General features: G+C 40.4%; 1 protein-coding gene across 5 annotated transcripts in view; it reads left to right on the forward strand.

Annotated features, from left to right (window-relative positions):
- MIA2 (MIA SH3 domain ER export factor 2) overlaps positions 1–14,121 on the forward strand; it is a 58,353-nt gene that overhangs the window by 17,841 nt on the left and 26,391 nt on the right. For 4 of the 5 annotated variants that reach the window (XM_060758843.2, XM_060758835.2, XM_060758827.2 and 1 more), the window contains 4 exons: positions 10,460–10,591; positions 12,226–12,247; positions 12,334–12,422; positions 13,714–13,785. In XM_060758843.2, the coding sequence (XP_060614826.2) occupies positions 10,460–10,591; positions 12,226–12,247; positions 12,334–12,422; positions 13,714–13,785 (315 nt within the window). Of the gene's footprint in view, positions 1–3,854; positions 4,039–10,459; positions 10,592–12,225; positions 12,248–12,333; positions 12,423–13,713; positions 13,786–14,121 lie in introns of those variants that run through there. The other variant, XM_060758851.2, reaches the window with a different exon arrangement.

Consider the following 14,121-nt stretch of genomic DNA (forward strand, 5'->3'; position numbering starts at 1 on the left):
CATTTTGTTCTCCCAGACCATGCTTGCCTGTGATCCCAGTTGTCATTTGACTTCCCACCTTGGCATTCCAGTCTCCTGTAATGAAAATAATGTCTCTTTTTGGTGTATTATCCAGTAGGTCCTGCAGATCCTCATAGAACTGATCTACTTCTGCTTCTTCAGCAGCTGTGGTTGGGGCGTATATTTGGATCACTGTAATGTTGAAAGGCTTTCCTTGCACTCGAATTGAGATCATTCTGTCATTTTTTGGGTTGTATCCAAGCACCGCTTTAGCGAATTTCTTATTAATTATGAAGGCTACTCCATTTCTTCGATGTTCCTCTTGTCCGCAGTAGTAGATCTGGTGGTCATCTGATGTGAAGTGGCCCATTCCAGTCCATTTCAGTTCGCTGACCCCCAGAATGTCTATCTTTAGTCTTGACATCTCACCAATAACAACATCCAATTTGCCCTGGCTCATAGATCTTACATTCCAGGTTCCTATGGTGTGTTGATCTTTAGAGCATCGGATTCGTCGTTCACCTCCAGTACCGTCGGCCGCTAGCCTTCCTTTCGGCTTTGAGCTAGCTGCGTCATCACATCTGGGGCTAGTTGAACTTATCCTCTGCTCCTCCCCAGTAGCATTTTGGCCATCTTCCGACCTGGGAGTCCCATCTTCCAATGGCATACCGACATATCTCTGGTTGTACTGGTCCATTTAGTTTTCTTGGCAAGGATACTGGGGTGGTTTGCCGTTGCCTTCCCCAGGGATCACGCTTGGTCTGACCTCTCTGCCACGACCGTCCCGTCTTGGGTGGCCCTTCACGGTTTCGCTCATGACATCATTGAGGTGCTCAAGCTCCAGCGCCCCGACAAGGCGGCGATCCTTTGCTGTGATGTATGGCTGGATAATATTTGCAGATCCGAGTAGGGTGGCCTTTTGCAGCTGTCAGATGGTGATTTTGTCATCACTGATTGTGATCAACTGCTGGCCAAGGCCTTTAGGCAGTGCAGTCAGTGTGTCAATCACCACTGAGACCACCTTTGCTTGCTTGTGCTAGAGTTTTTGCAGTTCGATCTTGAAATCCTCATATTGTGTAAGCTTTTCCAGTTGTTTTTCTTCAATCCTGCTGTCGCCTGGGATTGCAACATCAATGATCCATACTTTGTTTTTTCCCACAGTTGTGAAGTCAGTCTGAATTTGGAAGTCCCAGAGTAGTTTTACACGTTAATTTTCTCTTAACTTTTTCAGGCTTGTGATCCCACTAGTTTTTTGTCACAGGTAGAGGGTTTCTGTAGTTGTTTTGCTTCCAGTTGCCCTCCAGACCCATGCCCTGATTGCTCAGGAGTGGGTTTTGGTTCCTCTAGCCCACTTGTCGACAGGTGCACAGGAGAAGCACTTGCCTCGGTCCTTATTATCCTGGGCGGCGGCGACTTAGCCAATATAGATTTCTTTAGGGTTTGTTTCACCATATTTAAATGGGTTGGGTGCACTTGGTACTGCTTCTCAGTTGAGACTGCTCTAGCTTGGTTGAACCTACTGGTAGTTTACACTGCCGCCAGCACAGCTCTCAATAGAAGCAGTTTATAACTTTGGGAACTTTTGCCTGTGTTTTGTTTTAATCTGTGCTGTGAGCTGTCTTGTGTCTATTATTGAGAGAAAGGCAGGCTACTAAATCAATCAATGGAGTAGAAGCAGAATATTTGTTGCAACTGTAACTCCCCCCCCCCCCTTTTCTGAAGAAGATACAGCATATGGTTGGCTAAAGTACTGAATGTTCTACTAGGATCATTTACAGTGACGGTCAGTCGGGTGCTTGCGTTGCAGCTGCCTTAGAACAAGTTATATCTTCTATCTTGTGTATAAAATACAGACACATATAGTAAAGGTTTTTCATTTACATTAAGTCTAGTTGTGTCCGACTCTAGGGGTGGTGCTCATCTCCATTTCTAAGCTGAAGAGCCAGAGTTGTCCATAGACACCTCCAAGGTCATGACTACATGGAGTGCCATTAACTTCCCGTCGGAGCAGTACCTATTGATCTACTCCCATTTGCTAGGTTTGTAGAAGCTGGGGGTAACAGCGGGAGCTCACCACGGTCCTCGGATTTGAACTGCTGACCTTTCAGTCAGCAAGTTCAGCAGCTCAGTGCTTTAAGACACTACATCACCGGGGGCTCCACAGACACATATAGGATATTATTATTATGTTTAATGTATTGTCAAAGGCTTTCATGGCCAGAAACACTGGGTTGTTGTAGGTTTTTCGAGCTGTATGGCCATGTTCTAGAAACATTCTCTCCTGACGTTTCACCTGCATCTATGGCAAGAGGTTGTGAGGTCTGTTGCAAACTAGGAAAATAGGGTTTATATATCTGTGGAAAGTCCCGGATGGGAGAAAGACTCTTGTCTGTTGGAGCTAGGTGTGAATGTTTGAATCGGCCACCTTGATTAGCATTTGATGGCCTGACAGTTTTCAGGTGTGGCTTGTTCCTATCTGGGGGAATCCTTTGTTGAGAGAAGTCAGCCACAGAAGAGCACCTGATGAACCAACCTGGACATAGTATATTATTTGAGAACACAAAAATGCTGAACCACTTTAACAACTTACCTGTCTGAACGCATCTCTCCTTATGAACCTTCCTGGACTTTAAGATTGTCTGGGGAGGCCCTGCTCTCGAGCATGCTTTTGTCACAAATACATCTGGCGGGGACGAGAGACAGGGCCTTCTCAGTGGTGGCCCCTCAGCTGTGGAACGCCCTCCCTAGGGATATCAGATTGGCCCCCTTCCTTTTAACATTCCGAAAGTCAAGACTTGGCTTTTTGAGTAAGCGTTTGCAAATGCAGTGTAACAGACATAGGAAAATTGAATGACTGGACGATGTGACTGGACAATGTTTTTAACAAGGAGATGCTAATGATCTATGTTTCTATTGATCTTGCTATAATTTTATATTATACTAGCTGTCCCCTGCCATGCATTGCTGCAGCCCAGTCTGTGTATATGTGTTTTGTGTGTGAATATATGTGCATTTGCGTATATATGTGTGGTTTTGCACATGCATTGTATTTTTTTTGTTTGCTTTTTAAGTCTCTTCTGCTGTGTTTTCCAGTGTTTTTATGAGTGATGGTCACTCGTTGGCCTGATAGGTGTATTGTGTTCAAATTTGGTGTCACTTTGTCCAGTGGTTTTTAAGTTATGTTAATCCCACAAACGAACATTACATTTTTATTTATATAGATGTTGATGTTTTTAATTGTATTTTATGGTTTTGGGGGCACTGAATTGTTGCCGACTGTAAAATGCCCTGAGTCGCCTCCGGGCTGAGAAAGCCATGAAAGCCTTCGACAATACAATAATAATAATAATAATAATAATAAACAGATAGATAGATACGTTTTATTGATTGGCCTATTGGCTGTATCAAAACATTTAACACATAAAATAATAATAAACAATAACTACCATGTCAGGCTACACAGAGAAGCCCTTGAAATCCACAAGCATGTGGACCATTTCAACAGAAAGGAGAAAACCATGAAAATGAACAAAATCTGGCTACCAGTATTTAAAAAAACTCTTAAAATTATAACAGTAAATAAAGAACACTCAAACACAGGGGAGCTCCAGACAAGAAACAATCAGGGACAGCTAATCACCTCTCAACAAAGGATTCCCCCAGGCAGTAACAAGCCACTCCTAAAAACTGTCAGTCCATCAAAGGACACTCAAAGCGGTATCACAAAAAATGTCCTTAATCCCTCCCCACTTTCCTAGCGGCGCCGCAGTTTTGGTTCCTCCCTTCTCCCCCGTCCTGGAGGTTTTCAGTGGTGCGTCCCGTCTCCTGCGCGTGCGCAGTACAGGAAGCGGCGAGGTGGGCAGTGCTGCCGGCTTGCCGCTGAGTCGCAGTGGCTGCAGCAAGATGGCGGCTCCTAGCGGCGCAGCTGTGGCCGTGAGCCGGACGGGAAGCGACGCCGCCGCCGCCAGAAATTTCGGCCTTGATTGGAGGGAAAGCGCTCGGCGCTATTACGGGCTGGTCTTGGAAGGGGCTCGGAGTGTGAGTGGGGAGAAGAGGGCTTTGGGGAGCCGGCCGGCCTTTGCCGCCTGGAGCCTCTGATCTGAAGCATCACCTAAACATGTCGCTCAAGTGACTGGAGAGTTGCGTTATGCGCATGCGTGATGGCACACTTACTGTTATTGAAAACATCTTGGCCCAGGAGCAGTGGCTCCCCGTCCTTTGGTGTTTTGGACTTCAGCTCCCAAAATTCCTGATCGTTAGCCAAGCTGGCAAGGGCTGCTGGGAGTTGAAGTCCCAAACACCTGTCGAATTAAGACAGCTTGATGCCACTTCAACTGCCATGGCCCAAGGCTGTGGAATCTTACTTACTTATTCAGGCGATCCCTCGTTGCCTGGGTAGAATAGTCTTCCAGGATCAGTGACTGTGGGGCCCTATTCTTGATCTGCATCTTCTCCCGCAGTGAGGGCATCGGTTTCCAGATGGAAGGCGGTCTCGGTCTCGGTTGGCTTGACGTGCCTTCCTCTTGGCATATTTCTCTTTCACCCTCCATTCGTGCCTCTTCACATTCTACAGCACTGCTGGTCACAGCTGACCTCCAGCTGGAGTGCTCAAGGGCCAGGGCTTCCCAGTTCTCGGTGTCTATGTCAGAGTTTTTAAAGTTGACTTTGAACCCATCTTTAAATCTCTTTTCCAGCCCACCAACCCTGGTGGTGCAGTGGGTTAAAGTCCTGTGCTGGCAGGACTGAAGACGAACAGGTCGCAGGTTCAAATCCGGGGAGTGGCAGATGAGCTCCCTCTATCAGCTCCAGCTCCTCATGCGGGGACATGAGAGAAGCCTCCCACAAGGATGATAAAAACATCAAATCATCCAGGTGTCCCCTGGGCAACGTCCTTGCAGACGGCCAATTCTCTCACACCAGGAATCACTCCTAACACGACCAAAAAAAATTGTTTTCCATTCTTGAGTTGGGAGTAGAGCAACTGCTTTGGGAGACAGTGGTCGGGCATCCAGACAACATGGCTGGTCCAGTGGAGTTGATGGCGGAGACCATTGCCTCAGTGCTGGTGGTCTTCTTCCAGCACGGTGACATTTGTCCGCTTGTCTACCCAAGAGACTTGCAAGATTTTCTGGAGGCAGCTTTGATGGAATCGTTCCAGGAGTTGCATGTGACGACTGTAGACAGTCCACGTCTAGCAGGCGTATAGCAGGGTTGGGAAGACACTAGCTTTATAAACAAGCACCTTGATATCCCTATGGATGTCCCGGTCCTCAAACACTCTTTGCTTCATTTGGAAACAAGCTGCACTCACATAGCTCAAGCAGTGTTGTATTTCAGTGTCAATGTTGACTTTTGTGGCGAGGTGGCTGCCAAGGTAGCGGAAATGATCAACATTTTCTAATGTTACACCAGCAGTTGTAGTTTTACAACAGGCCTGGGCAAACTTCGACCCTCCATGTGTTTTGGACTCCAACTCCCACAATTCCTAACAGCCTAACATTCACTGCCAGGTTTTTTTTTAATGCAGAGGATGGATGGTTATCTGTCAAAGGTGATTTGATTGTGCTTTTCCTGCGCAGCACAATGAGGTTGGACTTGGATGGCCTTTGTGATCTCTTCCAAATTTATGATTTTATGTGTGTTGGCCCCCATCACCAAACTACGTCTCTCAGGATTCCATAGCATTCACCCACAGCAGTTGAAGTGGTGTCAAATTGCATTAATTCTACAGTGTAGAATGATGCACCCCAAGATTTTAGTTTTGTGGCATGAGGAAAAAAAATGTATTTTCCATAGCTTAAGCCACTGCTATGGTAATAGCGGAGCATAGGGCGGACATCCTCAAACTGCAGTTCTCCTGCTGTTTGGGCATCAACCCCTTAAGCCCTATTCAGCTTGTTCAATGGTCTAGAATTCTGGGCATTGGTAGCCCAAACATCTGGAGGGCTGCGTTCAAGGATGCTTGGGATAGAGACTCTGTATAAGAGCAATCATTATCATCAGCTTTATTTATACTCCACCACCATCTCCCCAAAGGGGACTCGGGGTGGCTAACATGAGGCCAAGCCCAAAGATACAATACAGCAATATAAAATACAGAATGCAACAACAAAAATTTACATCAGAATAAAATACATACAGTAGCAAAATAAAATAAACAAAACAGATTAACACAATATAAAATCGAACAGAACGGGCAGGCCAAATGGACGAGGTAAAATGATAAAACCCTGGATGAGGTAGAAATACAAAACATGTAATTGAGGGGAGCCCAAAAAGGATCAACCATGGGTAGGCTTTCGGTTTAGGATAGAGGAAAGTAAGAGGAAAATAAATGCCTGGTTTGAATTTTCTTCCATTTAAGGTTTTGTTTTGTCATTTGTTGTTTGCTTGCTTAAGTAAGGATTCAGAATTCATGGTGTGCTTGATTATCAGTTTATGGTTTGGCTGTGTCGATCAGCTGTTAAAACTGGGACCATGCTGATCAAACTTATCTGATAATTGGCTCAGATACCACACACTGTTAATTCGAGACTTTGTAACTGGAACATGCTACTAATTCATAGTTGTTTCCCAGTTGGGCAACTTGTGTTCTCTTTGACTAGTCCTTTGCATGAGGTAAGAATTGTAGTGTGTTTGGCCACAGAATATTGCTTTTAGAAGCAATATTAGACTATGTATGTCTGCATTCACACATGCTATATGTAGATTCATAAAACTACTGTGTTACTTTGCACTGTTAATTTATCACAGCTTGCACCCTTGCTTGTACTTACCTTCATGTATCTTTTTGCATTCTAAATGTACTGCTTACTCATGTGAATGTTTCATAAAAGTCTTGATGCCAGCCAGGTTTGAGTATTGGGCTACGAACACTGGAAGCCAGGATTTGAATCCCTGCTCAACCATAGAATCTCATTGGGTGACCTTGGACAAATGACACCCTCCCAACTCAGAGGAAAGGAAAGGCAAAAACCGCTCTGAATATACTTTGACAAAAAAAAAACCCATGGTAGGATTGACATTAGTAGGAAGTGACTTAGAGGCTCATAGCAGTTTCAGCTCAGTGTGTTGGCTACTTACTCCTTCCCCATTTTACAAGACATGGTGATTTCACAGTGCTTTAGGGGAAGTTATGAGACTGGCTGTAATACTAAAATAATCTAAGGGGGAAATACATTCATTGAAAAATAGTTCAGGGATGGACAGACTTCAGGTTCTGGAATCTAGTAATTTGTTCTTCACTGTAAGTCTGTATAAGAAGAGAATTATAAAATATTCTAAGTCCGGTCAACGTTTGTATATAAAACAGAATGGAGCCCATAATTCTGCCACACAAAAATTGTCTTTTGGTTACCCTAAATTTCAGAGGGGGGGGGGGGGAATGGAACAGGTAGTTTCTTTGTTGTTGTCATTACATGGCAATGAGATTTTTAGGCTTATCTGTTGCAAAACATTAGTAAGATCTGCCTTGATCACTGTTTACTTTCTGCTTCTCTTTTATTATCCCTGCATCTTCTCAGAGTGGTAACGTAATAAGAGGTAAAGGCTGTAATTCAGAGCACTGTTTCTTAAGCTTTCTCATGTGAGAGATGAACCTTGCTTTCCCCTGTGTGCCAGGGTCTGGTACTCTACTTGTTCGCATCGGCTACAGTTATTTTATTTCTTTCCTGAAAGCACTCCAGGGGCCAATCAGCACTGATCCCTAGCCGTTCAGCAATACTAATTTGGAGTATTGCTGCATTTTTCGCTGGTTTAGACTGTAGGATCAGTAGTCATTTAGAAATCTGAAAAATTGCAGCTGGAATTAGCCAATTTTTCATATATATATATATATATATATATATATATATATATATATAAAATAGCAGACCAAATTGGAACAAAGATTGTTCAAGAACACCATGTATTTGTAAGTCGTTTATGTTATGGCTACTGTGGTAGGCAGACAAATGTGTGTGCCTTCAAGTTGCCTGTTGACAGCCCAGTGATGTATAGGGTGTTCTTAGGCGAGGACTACTCAAAAGTGGTTTTGCCAGTTCTTTCCTCTGAAATACAGCCCACATAATCTGGTATTTTTGCTGGTCTCCCATCCAAATATTAAGCAGGGCTGAACCTGCCTAGCTTCCAAGATCGGACAAGATCTGGTGCCTTTAGAGTACTTAGGGCTAGGTATATATCATGGAATTTATATGATTGCAATGTCTATTAATAGTGTGTTGTTTGCTGATTTTTATTTTTTGCCTTTTATTGGCTTTGGTTTGAATGGTTTTAATTTTATAGGTAATTTAATTGCATTTTAGTTATAATGTGTAAAAATGTTTTTTGTAAGTCTTTGGGTTTTAGCTGTATCTTTTTCAATTTCTGTGAGCCACCTTATGTGCTAATGTTGCAGAAGCATGATAAAGTATTACTAATACCATCCAAGGTGCAATATGGACATATATAATGGAATCAATATTGTGTTGGTGGAGGCATTGTTAATACTGTCTGGATTAGGTCTGGATTAGGCTTCATTTTGTTCACCCTCATTCGGTCAGTTACTGATACCAGTTTAGTTTGGAGTCAGGAGGAAATAGACACAGAGTTGAGTGTCATCAATATACTGCTTACATCTGTCTCCAAATATATTATATTAAATCGGGTGACGGACAAAACAGAATCACAAAGAACTCCACAGGACAAATATGAATCCCTCAAAACTACTGCTTGAATTTTTCTATCTAGAAAAGAGTGGGACCACTGGAAAAGAGTGTCTCAAGTCCTATCCTAGTGAGGCAGTCCAGAAGTACTATATCTTAGTGCTGAAATCCACTAAGAGGTCCTGGAGAACCAACAGAGGGGATACATTAGTTCTATCCAGATCCCAGCAAAGGTCATTCAACCAGTCATCTGAAGACCTGGGTTTTGCGTTAACAGTGAAATCTGACGCTGACTGGCTAAACTGCCATATGGTTAATGAATAGTGTTCATGAAATGTCGAACAATGAAGAGACAAACAAAAAATAGGGAAAGTTGTCAGATTAAAATCCAGATTTGGTTGGGTTGTAAATGTGCCAGCCTTATGAGCTGTGGGCTTGGAAATGTTCCTAAATGGTAGGAAAGCTTAGAGAAGACATCGATGCTGGGGAAAATGGAAGGAAAAAGAAAGAGAGGCCAACCAAGGGCAAGATGGATGGATGGTATCCTTGAAGTGACTGGCTTGACTCTGTAGGAGCTGGAAGTGGTGACTGCCAACAGGGAGCTCTGGCATGGGCTGGTCCATGAGGTCATGAAGAGTCGGAAGCGACAGAACAAATAAATGACAACAGGAAAGCTGAAATACAACAATCCCCGAGATGGTAGCTGAAGGATAGACTCCTTAATGGACAAGAAGAAAAAGGACATGTTTTTAAGAATCTTCACTAGGCTTAATGGACAAAGAAGAGTTAAGGAGATTGGCCAAGAAACAGCATGGGTTAGTGAAGGGACAAATGGGGCAGTGGGCTAAGAAGCAGGAACCCGAGGGAGCAATGGATTATGGGGGAAAAAAGTGCAATGAGAGAAAAACAGTGCCAAAATTCATATCGGATAGAATAATAGGAAATAAATAAAAAGCCAAAAGAGATCTAAAGTATGAGCAATTTTGGGCTAAAAAGCCACAGACTTGTTACAATCTAGTGCCTGAGTTGAACATAATAACAAAAAAAGAAAAAAAGCATTTGTAGCTTTTTCTGTCACTATGATATTGTAACTTGGCAACCCAAAACAGACAATAAAGACCAAGAAATAGTATGAAGAAGCAGGTGTTGAATCTCACATAGTGATTTTAGCTAACCAACCCGATCTTCATTTTTCTGGTAAAATATAAACTTTTATTTTTAGGAAAAGTATGGCGCACTGCACTGCTATTTATTTATTTATTTACCCTATTTATTTCCCGTCTTCTACTCCAAGGGGGACTCGAGGCGGCTTACATATTGCAGTTATTTAATACCATAAACACATACAACATTGGTAATAAGTGTGTAATAATTCTGTTCTCAATTTCCTCATCCTTGGTGCTGTTGCATCTCCTTACCATAATTAATTCTGGTTATAGTTCGAATTACATAGTGATTTAATATGACCTTTATTTATTTGTCTGTTAATCCCATTAGTTAACTGACTTATGCAAGAATAAATTTGTTAGAATGATGTGTATGGGTCCAATACATTGAGCACTTGAGCAATACTCAGTGAATATAATGCTGCAAAACAACAATTTGATCATGCTTTGATTCGCATTGTTTCGGAGTATGATTGGTATCAGGATAAAAACTCTTGCATTCTTTTGAACAATAAATCAGTAAAATCTCCAGAACAGGTGTTGGGTTTCTGATAACTTTCTTGTTTGAAGAAATGACCAATTAATGTTCACAATCTTGAAGTTAATCCAGAGGAAAAATGCTTTGTTTTTTTTTCTTTTTATATTTTAAAGGTTGTTGCAGCATTGCCTGAAAATATGAGACCTGAATCAGATCTTCATGGTTTTCCATGGGAAATTGTAATTTGTGGGGCTGTTCTTTCTATTTTTGTTGTCTTGCTGCTAGTGTGCAGGAGCTATCAATCTGTAAGTATGCAGTTTGGTCATATAGAGTTATACCAGTCTATATTGGAACACTTTAAAAACATTTATGTCAGTTTCCAATTGGAGTAGAATTGTGTAGCCTTTGGAAGTATGTCAGTATGATTGACTGAAAATGTAACTTTAACAGAAATCCATAGTGGCTGACACTTTGATGAAGCTAAGCCATGAACAAATCCCCATGGTTTTCTGTCTTTTGGCAACTTAGTATTTTAATGTTGTATATGAAATATGTCAAAAAGTAAATTAAGAGTGCTGGCTCAGTGTTTTGTATACATTATCAAAACCAATGTATACATTTTAAGCTTAATAAATTATCTTTGATTTGAATTTCAAAATAGTATACAGGCAGTCCCCGAGTTACAAACATCTGACTTACAAACAACTCATAGTTAATTAAGAATGGGGGTGAGACAACAGGAAGTGAGAGAAGTGTGTATGGGTGAAGCTGTTCTTTTAAAAAGTACCTGTTCCAACTTACATACAAATTCAACTTAAGAACAAAGCTACAGAATCTCTCTTGTTCATAACTTGGGGACTGCCTGTCATTAATATTTCCAAAATCAGTGTAAGAAATGACTAGCTTTGTAAATTGTAAATTATATCAGGGTCCTCTTGAAGTTTACCAGACTTAACAGTTCACCTCCCTCGTCTGTCTCCCTCATTTTAAATACCATATGATGTTAACACCAGTGTATCCTTTAGCTTGAAAAATAATTGTGCAAACCTTAGTTTATTTGAGATGTTTGTTTCATAATAAGGTTACAACAAACTACTTCTATGACTTTGTTTTTGAAGTATCTTTATTCTATTGAAACATTGTTTCCAGTTATTGTATACTATTTCCTTTGATACTTAAGTATTTGCATTCAACTTATTTTTTCAAGTGTAAAATAGTAGCATCCCTGTCTTTATTCAGTGAAAAATTATTGTAGTTCTATTCAGATTATATGCTTTTGTAATCATTATTACTGAAATTTTGTATTGTCCATATTAGTCTGAAACTGTGAATCAAGAGTTTTGGTAGAAATTATAAAGAAGGGAAGGGTAGAGACAAAACAAATTTGCAATTTTTGTGGTGTTGCATATGGGGTTCTGTGGATTACAATTAAACAGTGGAAGGGAAATGATGGAGGTGGGGGGTTGGCTTACATCTCAGAGGAGTTCCCAATGTTAATTCACAAGCTGTTTGTAATTCTAACCAATTGGGAGACTTAATTTTCAGTCTTGATTTTAATTAGTGATCAGCCTTTATTGTAATTAACAAATATGATAGCAAAACATTCACAGTGGCAAGGCCGACACGGCTCCCTGCTCTTGCATAACAATTAATGGTTTCAAACTATGAGAAGTTAGTTTTAAGTGGGTAAATGTAGTTAGCCTTAACAGTACTGAAATATTTTTATTTACAATTAAAATGGAACCAGTGCATGATTCTGAAAGATCTTTTTGATGTCTTATCTCAATGAAGAAAGGTCTGACGTTATGTTTCCCTTGGACCTAGAATTCAATTTCCTATTGACTATTATTCTACTTTCATCTTCCCTTATGATAGAAACCTGAAATTCAGTCACATGTAATGCTGTAAACCAATTGCAATATTTATTCTTCTTTTGCAGATTAGAAGTAGACTTTATGTGGGTGAGTTCAACATTTTCTCTGGCTTTATTCTAGCCGAAGTCATTTTTCTCTGTTAGTTACTACATATAGCTCTTTTTTTTTTTTAGGAAAGGAGAAACAGTTAGCCAGTAAAGTTGTTGAACTAGTTGAAGACAAATGTAAAGTACTGGAAAAATTCAGTCGCTGCAAAAAAGAGGTAATTTGGATTATTACAGAACTTTTTAGATGATATTTTATTGTTTACTGCTGGGTTTTAAGTCTTCCGCGTTAATTTTAAGATTCTTTGAATTTTATATTTTGGTTCACATAGTATTTGTACAGCTTAGCCTTGTGCCTGTTCACTCACAAGCAGGCATGTAGCCGGGGGGGGGGGGGGGGGGGGGGGCTCGGGGGGCTTCAGCCCCCCCCGAAATTTTCATGGTGGTTCGCGAAAAGGCCTTATTGGTGCATTATTTAAACTGTTATGTTTATTCATATCATGATCTGATCACCATACTCAATATATCCCATATGCATGGGGGTATTGGGGTAATGATACAAAAGGTTGGCTAGGCTAGACCCTCTTTCACTCAGACTCAGCCCCCCCCCCGAAACCCAGCCCCCCGAAACCCCCCCTGAAAAAAATTTTAGCCCCCCCCCCCGAAACGAAATCCTGGCTACGGGCCTGCTCACAAGTAAATACCATTGTATTCAGTGGAGCTTTGTTTTGGATAAATGTATAGTTGGCCTGCCATATTCATCAGAGTATGGTTCTTGGACACCCCTCCGTCTGTGCATATATGAAAAAACAGAGACAATCATGCCCCATAACATTAAATAGTGACAATATGATTGTACATGCTTCAGCACCTCCATTTTTGTGTTTCTGCCATTTACTGGCACACATATCCAGGATGTCACTGACAAAATTGCCACATAGTTGCTAGATCTCTCTTACGATTAACAACTGTTTAAAATGTAGACATTCCTTCCCTTTTTCTCTGATTGGTATGTTTCAACATTTCCTTCCAAACCACTTATAAAGCCTCAATACGTTAATGTAATTTGATAAATTTATTTACGTATGATATTTATATCCTGCCCTTCTCATCCCGAAGGGGACTCAGAGCGGCTTACAAGTAAAAAGTAAATATAATATATATTATTACCATAGCACAATATTACTATATTGTACTATACCACTATACTGTAATATTATTATTAGTAATATTACATGTAATATAAAATATATAATTATTATATTGTGTTATTAGTATAATATTGTATTACATTATAATATTATCAATATTATATGTATATACCATATATTATATTAGCACAGCACAATATTAGTATTATGTATTAATGTATTGTACTATACTTGCTTCTCATGTGGAAAATTTACTGGTTTTGATTAAAAAGGTGAAAATAGTTGATAGCTTTTCATTGTGTTTTGTTCTGTTGTGTTGTGTTTTTGTTCTGATCTTAATCTGGTGTTTTTATTTCAGTATGAAGAGTTAGAAAACTCCCTAAAAGATGCCAGCTTTTTGCAGGGATCCACAGCTACATCAGATCTTAAGGTAGAAGTTAAATGTTGAAATATTTATATGTAGTAATCAGTAATCAGAATTACTGCTTTATTATCTGAAAGTATGTTTCCTTATTGATCATTCCGTTTTGTTCAATTGGACTTATTCCCAAAGATAGATGTTCTGACTTACAGACTTATATAAATTTGTTGTGGCTGTTTATAAAGTGCCTATTTACTAAATGAAATAAATAAAATAAACTCATTGGTTGTTAAGATCCTGTGGTTATACACAATACTCAAGTTACAATACTCATGCAGATTTTGAATCTTCTTAATCTCGGTTTAAAAAAATGTTTTCTTAAGAGAGATTTCAACAAAATATCGA

The sequence above is a fragment of the Anolis sagrei genome, chromosome 1 (genome assembly GCF_037176765.1).
Source record: "Anolis sagrei isolate rAnoSag1 chromosome 1, rAnoSag1.mat, whole genome shotgun sequence".
In the NCBI taxonomy this organism is placed as follows: Eukaryota; Metazoa; Chordata; class Lepidosauria; order Squamata; family Dactyloidae; genus Anolis; species Anolis sagrei.